General features: G+C 29.5%; 3 protein-coding genes across 3 annotated transcripts; all 3 read right to left on the bottom strand.

The window, feature by feature from the left end:
- Window positions 1-282: 282 nt before the first annotated feature.
- Window positions 283-3,156, bottom strand: LOC120256953. The gene is made up of 5 exons (XM_039264613.1): window positions 2,974-3,156; window positions 2,803-2,898; window positions 1,842-1,967; window positions 738-777; window positions 283-584 (listed from the first exon to the last, which is right to left on the bottom strand). Exons 1-5 carry the CDS (start codon window positions 3,115-3,117, stop codon window positions 517-519), a joined length of 474 nt encoding a protein of 157 aa, XP_039120547.1. The 5' UTR covers window positions 3,118-3,156; the 3' UTR covers window positions 283-516.
- Window positions 3,157-4,050: 894 nt separating this feature from the next.
- LOC120283444 (AP2-like ethylene-responsive transcription factor At1g16060) lies at window positions 4,051-8,083 on the bottom strand. Its single transcript, XM_039290137.1, has 8 exons — window positions 7,782-8,083; window positions 7,558-7,640; window positions 7,310-7,318; window positions 7,106-7,194; window positions 6,932-7,005; window positions 6,808-6,858; window positions 6,485-6,561; window positions 4,051-4,695 (listed from the first exon to the last, which is right to left on the bottom strand). Exons 1-8 carry the CDS (start codon window positions 7,961-7,963, stop codon window positions 4,121-4,123), a joined length of 1,140 nt encoding a protein of 379 aa, XP_039146071.1. The 5' UTR covers window positions 7,964-8,083; the 3' UTR covers window positions 4,051-4,120.
- A 4,691-nt stretch (window positions 8,084-12,774) lies between these two features.
- On the bottom strand, window positions 12,775-14,920 carry LOC120283801 (protein ORANGE, chloroplastic). The gene is made up of 3 exons (XM_039290544.1): window positions 14,681-14,920; window positions 13,144-13,293; window positions 12,775-13,059 (listed from the first exon to the last, which is right to left on the bottom strand). Exons 1-3 carry the CDS (start codon window positions 14,897-14,899, stop codon window positions 12,964-12,966), a joined length of 465 nt encoding a protein of 154 aa, XP_039146478.1. The 5' UTR covers window positions 14,900-14,920; the 3' UTR covers window positions 12,775-12,963.
- Between the last annotated feature and the right edge of the window lie 364 nt (window positions 14,921-15,284).

Raw genomic sequence — 15,284 nt, 5'->3', positions numbered from 1 at the left:
CCCTTGTCAAACTTAGAATCTTGCCAATGTGTGTGAATCAGAGTTTATGCAAACATTAATAATACAATTTATTTTTTGCATATAAATATAATGTAAATGGACATTTTATAACTTTGGTTAAAAACAACCATTGGTTAAGAATGAGTTTTGAGTCATTTGAGTGACATTTAGTTCTCTTTTGCAATAATTATTAATTTCAGTAAGTTATTAGAGATTCACTGGTCACTAATAAAGAACAACAGAAAACAACAGACAAACAGAAAATGAGGCATATAGTGGTACACAATAAAGACAACGAAAAAACAGAAAAGAGGTATGTATCATACATGCACTCATACATATGGATGTTCAAAGAATATATTTCAATCTTATCAAAAAAAAAAGAAAGAAAGAAAACCCTAATTTTCAGATCTATAAAAGAGTCTTTGATTAAAGCAACAGTGGAGTGAAATCATAACCAGATGCAACTCATTTGAAGAATTTGAAACTTGTTCCTCTGATATCATTGTAAAATATTCAGTTGTTTTGAACAATTGCAGAGAAGAGCATCTGATTAATGTCTTCTTCTGCATTCTGTTCATCCCCTGAAAATCAAACCAGCAGAGTTAAGCAAATCATTGAAAATTTTTTCGATTCTTTGATTACAACTGCACATACACAAACCAATGTTCTCATCCAAACATTGTCATTGGAATCCTTCTGTAGTTATAGAAAAAGAAAAACCTTTTTAGTATTACCTGTCTTTGCTCTCACTTGCAATGTCCATTCATCAATGACCTGCTTGTATTCATACTGAAGATTAGAACTTACAAAACTAAAGACAAAGAAATAAATAAAACAAATAAAAGGATCATTTATTCATAATGATGTTCATGAACTTCAATTTGTTCAAAAAGCAGAGTACATGTCAAGATTCAGGACAAGGAAATCCCTAACAAAATTCATTACAAATTGGACATGGTCATTAACCAATGTGAGGTTTATCGAATTCGGTACAGTCTTATAAATGAAAACCAGAGGCTAGAAACCTTTAATTCTTGTTACAATCTGGACCAGATCAGGCTTGAAACTTAAGATAAATTGCTATAAGTCTTTATTCTACCGCATGAGCGCAACTTTGTTTACACATGGTAGAAGTATAACAGACGTATATGCTTTTAGGAGCAACATGAGCCCAATTGCATGGGAGGCAATATTATACAGCTAGTTTTGTAGTCAATAAATATTGTTCTTCTAATAGAGCTTAAATAAATATATAAATGAAACAAAGTTTCTCATTTGAACATCATGCAATCGATATTCTAGAAACAGCTAGCATAAACTAATTTTTATTTTACAGTTTGATAAGTAACACAGCATAAGGCATTCTATTTGCATCACATACATTCCTCCATTGTTATTGTCGTCTCTTGGTTTGTCACTGTGAATATTAGCAAGCTCAGCATGCTATGACATCAGCGAATTTCTCTAGAAATCATGTAAAATGCTTCAATTTTGTTTGCAAAATGGTTTAAATTAAAACGGGTGTGACGTTGATTTCTTCAGCTATCTGAAGCATTCTGCTGAATCACATGAACTTTCAGTTTTTCTTCCAATAAATAAAATATGTTCTTCCCACTTGAGCGAATAGACCAACATTTGAATGATGAATGAAAAATATTTTGTGTGCAAAAAATATGTTATATTCCAGTCATCAGAGAATTGGGTATACAAATTACGCGTCCGTATGTCAGTTATATCTGCAGTTGCCTTTCATGTTATAAGACTTAAAGCCATCTTCGATGTCCTCAAAAATCAATCGATGGAGGAACAAGTAAAACAAAAAATGGAGAAAAATTCACCTTGTTCAGATTTGTGTAAGCTTCATCATCAGACTCACTCATGAGTGGTAGCCCAGAGGATGCTAATAACTGCTGCAATGAACTTCTCTGCCCAACAAGGTTTGCCCTGGCTTTGTCGATCAAATCCTGTAAGCAAGCGAGCAAACTAAATAGCTAAAATATTCAAGTCTTTAGAGAATTCAGTTGAAAAATAAATAAATAAATAAATAAATAGGCCATCACAGGTAAATTGTCCTATAAAAGCTTAATTGGATCCTCAATGAAACAGGAACTTTCAGTTTAAGCTCATGGACAACTCAACTGCATTGCATTTCACTGCTTAATGTTTGATATATTAATTAGGTGAAAAATTCATGCTTATTGTCATATAGACCACATAAGCATTCATGGATTTTGCTTTCTGTTATTTTTCGATCAAGCATGAGATTAAACCTGGCCATTTATCTTCATATACAAGATTGGAAGCAATGACGAAAATTCAACAAAGCAATAATCCATCATTCAAACACTCCAACTTCACTGTATAAATCACCCAACTTTTCCTACTCTAAGAACATCCAAGAATGAAAAAATAACTAATGATCTAACATTAGCAACATCTTTCTCTTGTAATAAGCCTGAAATCCCCCAAATATTCCAAAATTTTGCACCAATTAAAAGAAAAATCCTCACTCCAATCTGAAATTCCTCAAATACCTCATCACCATGCACAAAGGGTGCTACAAAGATCCTAGATTTCCACACTAAAACCTTAAAACATTTCCACAATTTTGCACAAATTAAAACAGAAACCCCAAAAGATCAAAACCTTTCACAATCAACCCAATCTGAAATTCCTCAAATTTTCCACTAAATAATACTCAAATCTGACAAAGATTCAAGCTTTCCAGTAAGAAACCTTAGAAATTTCAAAGTAATTCAATAAAAACCAACAAAAAAAATCAAATCAGCAAATTGATACCTGCTTCTCCGCAAGGAGCGCACGACACATCTCACCGAGCGACACCAGTTCCTCCTGAATCTTCTTGATTCGTAACACAATCTTGCACGGATTCACCTACAAACCAAACCCAAAAAACCCTAAAACCCAAAGAAGAAAACACAAATTCATAGAACAATCAGATAAGCATACATGGTCAGGATAGGATCGCTGAAACTCGGATTCAAGGTGGCGTTGGACGATGAGGAGATCATGATTGGATTTGCTAAGAAGCCTCATCACATCGTCCACCGCCGGATGCTGCTCCTGCTGCTCCCCTCGCCGGCGCTCCGCCATTCTCTCTCTCTCTCTCTCTCTCTCTCTTTCCCAAATGAGTTTCCCTCCCAAATATTTCAGATTTGAATTTCAATTTTTATATTATATATATACATACATGCTTTTCAAAATTGTCATTATCATATATATATATATATATATATAGATGAAAAAGCTAGGGTCACTGATAACTACTCACGTCTTGAATCGAGAATTTTAAAGTTTGAACCTTTTTGCTGAGAGTTTTTATATAATCGAATCACTTACAGCCTTCCCTCGCAGCTATACAGTGACGAGTAGAATATTCCCAAGAGATCAATCAGTCACCCGTGAATTCAATCGTAATCGATCGATTTTTTATGCGTCATCCTTTACTTTTGTCGATACTTTTGTCAATATATATATATATATATAGATAAACTGGTTATAGAGATTACAAAGACACAATTGCGCTGCATGGCATAAAGAGTTTTTATAAATTTTTTTTTAAAATAATATGTTAGATTTAAGATAAATTGCCCATTGACTTAGTGGGCTTTTATTATTGTTCTTCATTCTTCAATCTTCATCAAAATATTATATATGTGTGTGTGTGCGCATGTAATAGGAAATTTTATTCATCAAATTAAACAAAGTAAAAATACAAAATTAAGAAAAGAAAAAAATCCAAATGATCAGCATTTGATAAATGGAAATCTTATTAATAACTTGGAACAAATGAACAACAACACAAAACATTAAATGATAGTAAACATTTTTTTTTTTTATCAAAAACATAACATCAAAAAAGTCAAGTGTATCTTCTCATCCAACATTCCTTCCTTATTTGAATCACATATTCAAACCAAATAAACTTCTATCTACATCTACACAACCAAATACAAATGAAACAATTCATAATTAGCACCCTCCCTCCCCTCATTTTAAATAATTGACCACTTAACCCCTAAAGAAGACCCTTCACCAAGTCCTCTTAACTTGATAAATTAACTTCATAGCAAACCCTAACTTGTTGACATTATAATTAGTGATTTGCCAATGTATCAAGCTCACATTGAAAGATAGGATTAGAAGTGAAGGTGTTTATATCACCAAAAATAGCATCATCACCTTCAATGAAGTTCCCGCCTTCAAAGTACGTCTGTATATCGTCCGGAAAGCTGCATTTCGATGATCTATTATTAAATTTGAGTGGCAACATAGTCGGAACTTCAGTTGCAGAAGAAGTTCTCTCAAGCATTTCCTTGAACTTTGATGACTGAAGTAATAATCCTAGAGCCGATGATGTAGTGTTAGTCAATGTTTTCGATTGAGGGGTCACACTTGTTTCAACAGAGCTTTGTTGGTTGTGTGGATGAGAACTTTGGACTTGTTCATCTGCATGTTGATGATGATCACTTGGTGAAACTTTTTGGATGATAGAGTTGAAATTAGGGTTAGGGTTAGGGTTAGGGATTGAGATGAGATTAGGGTTAGAGTTCTCAGGGTTAGGACGAAGCCATTTGATGTATCGACTAAGATCGAAGTTAGTTACTGCATTGAGACCTCGATATTCAATTGCTGCCATATCATATGCAGTTGCAGCTTCTTCTTGTGTTGCTGCATGAAATTAATATTAATGTTGAATTAGATATATAATATCAAAATTTATGTGAATCATAATAATCAATACAAATTAATTAAGTTCTTGATTTTGAATGATCATTCTTTTATTCAAGCACAACTTTTGTTTCTTTGTTGTCATTGTTTTATAAATATTGGACTTAGGATTAGGATTAGTAAACTAAAATCTTAATCAAACAAAATAATAACGAGAATTCTACATATGGAATTATAACCAATGAAAACACACCTTTGATGAAAACATAGACATTCATTGTTATTACTATCATCACTGGCATCTTTGTTAATTTACTATTATAACATTTCTAGGGTTAGGGTTAATGATACAAAACCTATATATTAAAGAAATAAGTCTATAGACACTACTAATTATAAATCAATACCAAATCTAGTTATCTAATTTGGAATCAATGCTTTCAATTTAAGAATTTTTATAAATATGTTTGGCCAATTAGGTCAAGATTCTCCAAAGAAGAGTTAATGAAAGCATAAAAATATCATAAAGATTCTCTTAATTAAAACCAAAGTGAGAATAAATTAAGGTGCATATAGCATGAAAAAAATTGAAAAGTACCAAAAAGTGGACTTAAAGATTTGAGTTTATAAAATTGAATTTTCATGAGAAATTTAGGTGGATGGTTGGAGGAGACCATAATATATTGATGGTACTATGAAACAGTTGGGAGTTTGGTTTTCAATTGTTTTTTCCCACCCAACCCATTAATTCCATGAAATAATTAATAAAAATATATAAATAAATCAACTATAGATTTCTTTGAGAGTGAAACAAGTATACTCTCATGAAATTTTAAAATAATTTAAATAAAATTAATAGTATGAGTAGATCAAATCAAATTAAACCAAGTTAACTCGAGTTTTTGATAAAATTAGGAGGTTAAAATTATTTGATTTATTTATACAAATTATATGTGTTTTTGTTTACCAAGAAAATATTAATTTATTCAATTGTATTCTATACTATTTTTGCTTTAATGAATGAGATATAAACCAAAAGGGAAAATTAATTAATGCATACTTGGTTTTCAACATAAAGTTGAAAGCAACTCAAAGAATTCAATTCTTGTTGTGCTTTTAATTTCATTTAATTGTAACCAACCTTCTTTGGTTGATTCTTAAAATAAATTGAACCATTATAAATAATTGCTCCATCTTTACTAGCTTCCCTCTTCCCACCAAACAACTAACTCATGTATCTATATATATAATGTTATATTTATGTTTCAAGAGAGAAATAAAAACAAATAATGTAAAAATAAAGAGATTTACATCTCTAAGTCAGAGTTCACGTTTAAAAAATTAAAGAAAAAAAGTAAAAATACAATTATTTTTTTTGTTTAAATTCTATTGGAAATAATATTTAAAAAATATTGGACTAGTTAGTTGATGTATAATATTGCCCTTGATCATTTCTTTTTCTTTTTCTTTTTTTTGAAAAAGTTCTTTTTTATATTTTTCAAATTATTAAAATTTACTCCTTTTTTTTAATTCAAATTAATTTAACAATAAAAATCCACATGATAACCTTTCCCTTGTATATATATATATATTATGTATTATTATCTAGTTCATTAATCTCAAAACCACCCTTGTTGACCTCTTAATAAATATTATTTTTCGTATTACACATTTATGAAGAGAGAAAGAAAACTATTTCATTTATGGTGATGCCATATGTTCCTAAGTAGAGATATATGAATTTATAAAAGAAAATTATATATGTATATATAAAGAGAGAAAATGATACCATATGTTCCTAAGTAGAGATATTTGTTGCCAAACACTCTTCCGATCCTTGCTTCCCATCTTCCATTATGGTGATGCCTGTTAATATAAATAAATATATAAATATTTTTTTATTTTTTTATTGCTAATAAATAATAATAATTTATAAGAAAAGAGGGGGTGATTATTGCAAAACATACATAGGATTAATTCAATTCAATGCTAAAATGAAGGGATTTTAGTGCATCCAAATCCCACCAAATCCTCAACAAACGAACAAAGAGTTTGAAATTAATGTTTAATTAATTAAGAACTTAATTAAAGAAATTAGAAGAACTTACTCACCTTGCTACTCCTCTATACTTTGAAACTCCTCTTGAAAATCCACTGCTTTTCCTGTTAAATATCAAAACCAAGATTAACATTAGATAATTAAAACTTGTATTTAATTAAATAATTAATTGATTACCTTCTAAGAGATCCAATATATTCCTCCTTTGATTGCCCTTCCATTTCTTTAAGCTCTTCTTGATATGTTGATAGCTGTTATCAATTGATCAAAATGCATAATTAAAATAAAAAATTAATAATTAATTCAAAGAATAAAAAAACATAAAAAACAAAGAAAGAAGATCATTTATACAGGGAAGTTGAGGATGGTATCATGGCCCCAATACTTCAATGCAGCTAAGTCATAAGCATGAGCTGCTGCTTCTTCATCATCATAAGCTCCTATTAATAAAATAAAACTCATCAAAATTATTCACATAAAATTCAATTCTCTTTTATATATATATATATATATAGAGAGAGAGAGAGAGAGAGAGAGGAAAAAAAAAGAACTCACCAAGATAAACTGCATCCATTCCATGCAAATCCCAAAAAAAAAAATGTTCAGTAAAAAATTAAATAAATAATTAGAAAAAAAAATGAAGAATTGCTACTATCAGTGCAATAGGAGAGTGGTATTTTATTTCTCTCTTAAATTAAAATTTTTATTCTTCCTAACTCATTGGTTGTTGCGGGTTTGCAGTTTGTCCGTATTTATCAAAAAAATAATTAATTAATTAATTAATTAATAAACAAAATCAAAACCTTGTCTGCCTTTCTTGTTCTGAGATTCATTCCAACAATTCTTGTCCCACAAATGAGCTTCATATCTTCCGGTCCATCTATGTCTAATCAAAATAATTAGAATAGAATTCTTCAATAATAATAATAATAATAATAATAATAATAATAAGAAGAAGAAGAAGAAGAAGAAGAAGAGCAACAACAACAACAACAACAACAAAAAAATACAAAAGAATGAAATAAACCTTGTGACACCACGGAAAATGGAACTACGTTGAGAAGGAGAGTCTCTAGGAACACTCTTTCTTGTTCTCTTGACTTTCAAAGCATTGTTAGTGTTGTTGATGTTGTTCATGGTGGTGGTGGTAATGGAGTTATTGTTGGAATAAGTGGAAGCAGAGAGGTTGTTCTTTTGAGGTTTGGCCATTGAAGAGATAATGATGATGATGATGATGAGAATAAAAAGACTTGGTCTTGAATGAGAAATAGAGAGAAAAATAGAGAGAAAGAGAATTTTAAAGGGCTAAAGAGAGAGAGAGAGAGTTTGTGGGGGGCGGCAAAAGAGTGAGTGAGTTTTTGGATGGAATTGGATAAATTTTAATGGAGATGAGAGAAAGAGTGCCGGCTATCAGACATTAATTAATTAATTATTATTTTACTATAACTGTAACCAGCTTTCTTCTCCATATTTTATTTTGTTTTATTTTACAAATATGACAAGCACAATGGATAGGGTGCGCACCGGTTAGAAATTGATATTTTACAGTTTGTACGTCTTCACCCAGTGATACATGATTTATGTTGTTTTTTTCTTTATCTTTTTTTTTTTACTTGATATTACTATTTTTTTAATCTCATACTTTTATGAGCTGATATTTGAACCTGTCTATTTGGTGGAACGCAAACACCTTACACAGGAAACTCAATGCCAAAAGACCAAGATGCCCAACCATTTGTGTTGTTATTGTTTTCTCACTCAAGTATATTTCTATTTTATAAAAAAAAATCCTTGTGTTTTGTGTTTTTTTTTCTAATTAAGATTTTAATCTATACTGGTTTTTTAAAAGTCACATATTCTAACACAATCCTATAAAAGAGTAGATATTTTTAAAGGTGTTTTTCATATACACAAAAATTAAAACTCAAAATTACTACTTAAATAAGTCAAATCTCTTATGTTGGAGTTAAACCTCCGATAGTTTGTGTAACTTTGTAATTTTAGTTTTTAACTTTTAAAATATTTAATATTTCTGTATTTTTTGTCTACTGTAATTCTCCTTTAAAAAAAAAGTATATGACTTGAAACTATACTAATTTAAGACAGTAATAGAATAGTGATATAACTTATTGAATTAATTATAAATTTTACAATAATTACTATTGATAATAAGTAATTTAAATTGTTCTAAAATTTTGTAAAAATATTTTTATATTAAAAAAATAAATTACATTGAGTATTTTGGAATTAAAAAAAAATCCAAATAAAAAATATTTTTAAATACTTCAAAAGTACATATAAATAAATATTAATATTGAGCCAATGAACCAAATTCCCTGAAGATTTTTATTTTTATAAATTTTGTTAATACTTTCACTGTCTAAAAATGGCCGTCTTTTGTGGTCTTCTCTCTCGTCTTGTCTTCGTTTTCCCTCTCAAAAGTACTAGCAATTTAGAATTATATATTATATATATTATTTTTTTTATTTTTAAGTGAAAACCTTCCGTGATGAGATGATGAGAAATTAAAATTCCATACATTAACTTAAAAATAAAATTATCACAAAATGAAGTATTTGATAATATATATCTATATATAAGTACTAAAAAAACCATAGTGGAGCAAATCATTGAGAATGAAAATATCCCGGAAGAGAAACCGTTGATAGTGTAATCGTAACTCATCATAAAATACGCAAAAAGTAAAAACTAAAGATTCCAAATTTTACTTTTGCAACACTATTTACACACTGCACATTTGCTCCCTTGATACTATTTATTGGCTCTAGTGTAGATCCTTTGTAGAAGAAACAATGTTTTATTCTCTCCATAGTTGCATAGTAAAGAAAATTTATTTTTAGAGGGTCATTAAATCATCGTAATTGATATACTTTTATACTTATCTGTCCATTTGGTAATATTTGTCGTTTTATTAAAAAAAATCTGGAGATTAATGAGTAGCTATCCCATTAATGAAAATAATTGGTGGAAGCCATATAAATAAAGAGATGTCGATTTCAATAATTCAAATAATATATATTTCATTTAAAAAAAATATAAATTTACTAATGATTTACATAGGGTATTCATGTTCTAACTAAGGAGCGGATTCGAATCTTAACTCACATAAAATGAGACAACAAATATGTTAAAGTATTAACTCCATATCTGTGCATACCCTAATCATGATTTATTCATGTTTCATTAAAAAAAAAAAAAATTTGTTAACTTAGATATATATATATTGAAGAGATAATAAAAATATAATATTTAAAAAGAAACATTCATCTCTCTTTCTCAAAGAGGGTTTGTCTCTAGTTAATGTTGCTTGTGAATTGATCATTGTTGGAAGTTCCATGTATTTAAACATTAATAACTTCATTTTATGTCCTCTTATGGTCATTTTTATGTTGGTGAGGTTACCCTAATATTTCTTAATAATTTTTATTCTTTATTATATTCTAATTCATTGTATATATATATATGAATGTAATTACAATAATAAAATGTAGGCAATGATTTGACTTAAATTCACCGGAGGTAACCATAACAAGACCATTTCTAGAGAAATAATATTTGGATTTCAATGGCAGGATCTAATTGGACAAAGCTCCTCAAGCTGTACAACAGTTGGATTTCCATTTATTTTATAATTTTTTTAATAATTATTTTTATATAAAAAGTAAAACAATAACATAAGTTCATATTATCATTATTATTATTTTAAAAAAAGAGCCTTTTTTTAATGGTAGGCAGTGGAGGTTGTGAATTAACCACTGGCAGTTGAGCCTTGAATGCAATTTAGAAAAAAATTATTTTTAAAATTTATTTACAAAATACACAAGAAAATAAATATAAATAATTTCTTTTTAAAAAAAATTATGTTACTATTACTTTGACAATTGAGGGTGATGCAACTAAGACTAATTTATTTTTTATTTTAATTAATTTAATATCAATAGGAGAAGTAGTCAACCAAACAAAATCAACATAAAATAATTAGGGTTTTGGTTTTCCTCCATGGCCTCTAACAATTGGTCTTAATGGTAAAGGTTAAAATGACAAGTCACAATCTTAATAATTCTTTCATTGAAGTTATTGAGAGGTATGAAAAGTTCATAATACTTTAAATAAGCAAACATGATAAGATTACCTAAAAATGATTTGAAGGACATGTATTAAAGTTATATGCCGGAAATCGCGACCGGATGATATAATCGTCATGGCTTAACATATAATTTAATTATAACTAAAGGAATAAATCGAAACTAATCATTATATATGTATCAAAGTATAGCATTACTTTTTTTTTATGCTAATTTAAACCAAATTAGAGTAATAAATGAATTGTAAAAGGTAATCTAGTTTGGTGCAAAAAAGAAGGTGATGAATTATGGGAAGGACTAGGTCAATTAGTTAATTAAATTATCTCACTAAGCTCCATTAACATATGACCAATTATGGCTTATCATGGCCCATTTGTCTTGTATTCAGTCTTTTATTATTCAATAATTAATGAAAAATAAATGGAATAATTATCTATATATATATATATATATATATATATATATATATCATTTTATATATGACTACAGATAGGTTATACATTTCTTTCTAATTACATTTTTAGTTACAACAATTTATGAAGACAATTTTTTTTTAGAAAAACATAAATTTAGTTATACACTTAACACATATGATTGTGAGAATAAGGATTATAAAATACTCTCTCCGATCCTATTCTTATGTATTCTTCTCTTGTTTTTTTTTCATATACCCATTTAGAAAATCTACGAAGCATTAGATAAATTTTTTTTTCAAATTTATCCTTTATTTTTAATGTATTTCTACATTTTTAATATATTTTAAAAAAACATAAACCACTTAGAAACAGGGAATAAAAGATATAATTAAAATAGAGAAAAATTAATAAAATCTTCATAAATCTTTAAATAAAAATAATTCTGAAAATTTGGTATAATTTTTTATAAATGTAAGAAACCACCTAATTTTAACTGACTTTTAAAGTAAATATATAAATAGGACCAGAAAGAGTATTTAAATGATGAGGGGAAAAAAATTTCTATAAAATAATTTAATTATGTATTGTAATAATCCACTATTAACTACTATAAACCTATATATGAGAAATAAAACTTTTCCAAAGGATATATGAAATTTCTATTCTCTCATATATCATCATCAAAACTATAGGAATAATTAATTATATTTTTAAAAATATTAATATGTTTTCTAAATGATTACAACTTAAAAACATTTTCAATCCCATCACTCCCTCTCTCAAGGAAGTCTAATTAATAGATATTTTAGAATAAGGTTGAGTAAAAAGAACAACATAGATGAGGCTAGCAACAACAATATATGAAGATTGTTTCCATTGAGGAGGAAAACTAAGGCATGAAATGAAGGTATTCATTCATTTGTTGACTTAAATATCAATTTGAACAAATCATAGTTCAAAGAACACAACACAAAATGGTACAAACAAGAAGACCATGCCATATAAAAGAAAGCGAAATAAATTTCGTGAGCCCCATGAAAATGAAAACATGAAACTATACTCCACTTGATCGATCTTTTATTCGATTATGATAGCCTAAAAGGATGTTGATCTTATTTATATTCTTCTCATTAAATAGAATGTCATTTTAATCACAAATAGATTAACTGGTTTCAGATCACTTTCTATATATTATGTTTATGTGACATGGTCCACCTATTTCTGTTTAAATTCATCACTAATGAAACAATAATTGGATAAAGGTTCATCAAATTCTAATATCTGTCTTAGTTTTCGACATATTTATATCTACAAGAACCTCAAACTTATATGGCTATTCAATACACACATTTATCAAGTTATTTTTTATTAGGGGCATATACACAGAAAAAAAAAAAGCTAGAAACTAAACATTTACCAAAGAGAAGCAGGAATATTACCCATCAAATTCATAGTCAGTAAGAAAATGACATTTAGGATGATGAATAACTGAAAACTGTATTTTTTTTTTTTTTGTATATGAATGAATGAGGCCTGAGTGGTACATATCTAGTATTCATTCATAAATATAAATCAAAGCAAAAATATATGTGTGTGTGTAAATATAAGTGCTAAAAGTGAATTTGCAAGCTTATATTGGCAATATAAATCAATCCAAAAACGAGGATACGGGAGGATAGAAAAAGCTTCACTGGTGAGTAGGAGGAGGTGGCGGTGGTGGTGGATCGCCCAACCATTTCGCGCGAAAACCTGTGCCTTTGCAATCGGGACAACATGCAGAACCCTATAAAAGTAAAAGAGATGAAAAGTTAATTACGATTAAAGCTGTATTTGAAATGTGAGGGGATTATGATTGGATCAGCGCTACCTTCCCTGCACATATGACACAAGTAGTGTTCCTTGAGGGTACTTCACACAGCAAATTGTTGCCGAGGATGAAGAAACCTGTGCCTCGACACCATTTGCACTCGACATATCCATTTGATTCACAAGAAGAACAAGCGACCGGCCCTGGTTGCTGTTCGATTGCATGTTTAAAAAATCTTAGTAACATCAATCATATGTAAAAAACGGAATACATTTAGATATTCACTAGTTCACTTATGGGTCCATGAGGATGCTGGAAATCAGATGATCAGTGTAAAAAGTTTGTAATAAATTCTATGTACCAATGCATATGGAATGATATCAGCATATCAAGACATAACCAGAAGATAAACATATAGGTTTCTCGGAAACTTAGAAAACAAATCTTGAGAAAAGGAAGACAACTGATCAGGTTCTGGAAAACTTTGTTGTTCTAATTACATTTATATACCAAATACTGCAACCCAATGTATGTTAGCTTGCAACAGCATAAAAAATGAAGCAAATTCAACTGAAAGAATTAAGATCTTATGCGTCAGATGTTATGCCAGTTCATAGTATATGATCAAGTCATTTGCCAAACAATCAAATCTTCAAATCTCAAAGTACATAAAACGAACACGAAGTTTCAGACAAGCAACAATCATTCAATTGTGTCCTCTGCTGCTCGACTTAAACATCGAAGCGACAATCATTCATTTATGACAAATATTTTGACCAAAGTGAGATTAGATCCAATAAAATCCAAGAACAAGCTTAAAGAAAAAATTGAAATATAATTCAAGCTAAGCTACCCATCGATTATCAGGCTCAGTTTATTTTTAAGAATAGATGTTGTGGAATGGTACCACAACTCAGATTCACATTATTCACCCAAAAAAAAATCCTGCAAACACAGCCCTGCTCCAAGAACAAATTACTCGCAAACAATCTCATCTTCAACCTACCTGCCCATTCACTCATAGTATGAAATGGGATACATTAACATCCACCAAATGGAGTAGAAAAAAATTAAGAGATAGAAGCAACTAACATAGGTTTCAAAACCAACAAAGAATCAAGAACTCTGATGAATCCCATAATTTGCTCTAAGCTATGTAAGCGTTAGAGCTTTACTGGAGTTCTATTAAATTTCGATCAGCATCACTATCAGCGCTGTCTAAATTTCCTATTCATTAACAAAAAAAAAGTCATTTTCTCATTGCTGCAGCAAGAATCCCACAACTTTCTATTGACAAAGTTAGCACCTTTCTATTGAACGATGCACAGGAATGCCGAAATTACAAAACCTAGCACACCAAATTCGATCACACTAGGAACAAAGGACCTAAAACCAAACCAATCAAAATCACAAATAATCAAAATCATAGACATGAATCAACACAAAACACAATAAACCAACAAAACTCAAGCTTTCACATCAGCTGAAATCCATCAAAAACTGAGAAAAAATCAATCACTATCTAATCAAACCCAATCCGAGTACAATCTTCAGAATCAAAAACAGATAAAAGAAGATAAGAACGAAAAGGGCGAACTTGGGAGATGAGCCAGGCCTGCTCCATCCGCTTGGCGAAATCCGAGGAGCTCTCATGCGAATCCACTATCGATGCCCTGACCACTAGGCTCGGAGCCTTCACGGACTTCATAGAAGGAGAGAAGACCGCCCATCCCGTCCCACCGGAGCGACGGCGGACGATGAGCGACGGCGGCACGGCCGCCGGAGACGCGCAGGAGCAGTACAACGTCGTCCCCATTCGCGAAGATCCTCTTTCGTATTCCCTCTCTTAATTTAATAATATTTTTAAATAAATAAATAAAATTTAGAACTTTTCCTCAAAAATAAAAAATAAAAATAAAAATCCCAATTTTCATATTTTTAAATTAATACTAATTAAATTTTCTTGAATTATTTATTAGAAACAACTCCGTTTTCCTTTATATTATTATATTATAAAGAACATCCTCAAGAGGAAAAAAATCATGAAAAAGAATATTCGTAAAAAATAAAAACAAAAAAGGAATTTTCTACCGATAATTTTATAAAAAATTAATTATTACTCTTAATACAGAAAACTCAAAAGCCAACCGGGCTTTTTTTTTTTTAAAATACTCCAACACTGAGATTACATTGATAATAAG

Source organism: Dioscorea cayenensis, chromosome 3 (assembly GCF_009730915.1).
Source record: "Dioscorea cayenensis subsp. rotundata cultivar TDr96_F1 chromosome 3, TDr96_F1_v2_PseudoChromosome.rev07_lg8_w22 25.fasta, whole genome shotgun sequence".
Lineage (NCBI taxonomy): Eukaryota > Viridiplantae > Streptophyta > Magnoliopsida > Dioscoreales > Dioscoreaceae > Dioscorea > Dioscorea cayenensis.
This window is presented reverse-complemented; position numbering and strand designations above follow the sequence as displayed.

What these genes read in the sequence shown, in the direction of transcription:
- LOC120283801 (XM_039290544.1), bottom strand. Translation starts at nt 14,899, where the DNA reads ATGGGGACGACGTTGTACTGCTCCTGCGCGTCTCCGGCGGCCGTGCCG. An exon ending in AGGCCTGGCTCATCTCCCAA is followed by an intron (nt 13,294 to 14,680) that starts GTTCGCCCTTTT and finishes GCAATCGAACAG; the next exon opens with CAACCAGGGCCGGTCGCTTG. An exon ending in GTGTCATATGTGCAGGGAAG is followed by an intron (nt 13,060 to 13,143) that starts GTAGCGCTGATC and finishes TTACTTTTATAG; the next exon opens with GGTTCTGCATGTTGTCCCGA.
- LOC120283444 (XM_039290137.1), bottom strand. Translation starts at nt 7,963, where the DNA reads ATGGCCAAACCTCAAAAGAACAACCTCTCTGCTTCCACTTATTCCAAC. An exon ending in ATACCATCCTCAACTTCCCT is followed by an intron (nt 7,006 to 7,105) that starts GTATAAATGATC and finishes AATTGATAACAG; the next exon opens with CTATCAACATATCAAGAAGA. An exon ending in TATATTGGATCTCTTAGAAG is followed by an intron (nt 6,859 to 6,931) that starts GTAATCAATTAA and finishes GATATTTAACAG; the next exon opens with GAAAAGCAGTGGATTTTCAA.
- LOC120256953 (XM_039264613.1), bottom strand. Translation starts at nt 3,117, where the DNA reads ATGGCGGAGCGCCGGCGAGGGGAGCAGCAGGAGCAGCATCCGGCGGTG. An exon ending in AGCGATCCTATCCTGACCAT is followed by an intron (nt 2,899 to 2,973) that starts GTATGCTTATCT and finishes TTTGGTTTGTAG; the next exon opens with GTGAATCCGTGCAAGATTGT. An exon ending in CTTACACAAATCTGAACAAG is followed by an intron (nt 778 to 1,841) that starts GTGAATTTTTCT and finishes GAATACAAGCAG; the next exon opens with GTCATTGATGAATGGACATT.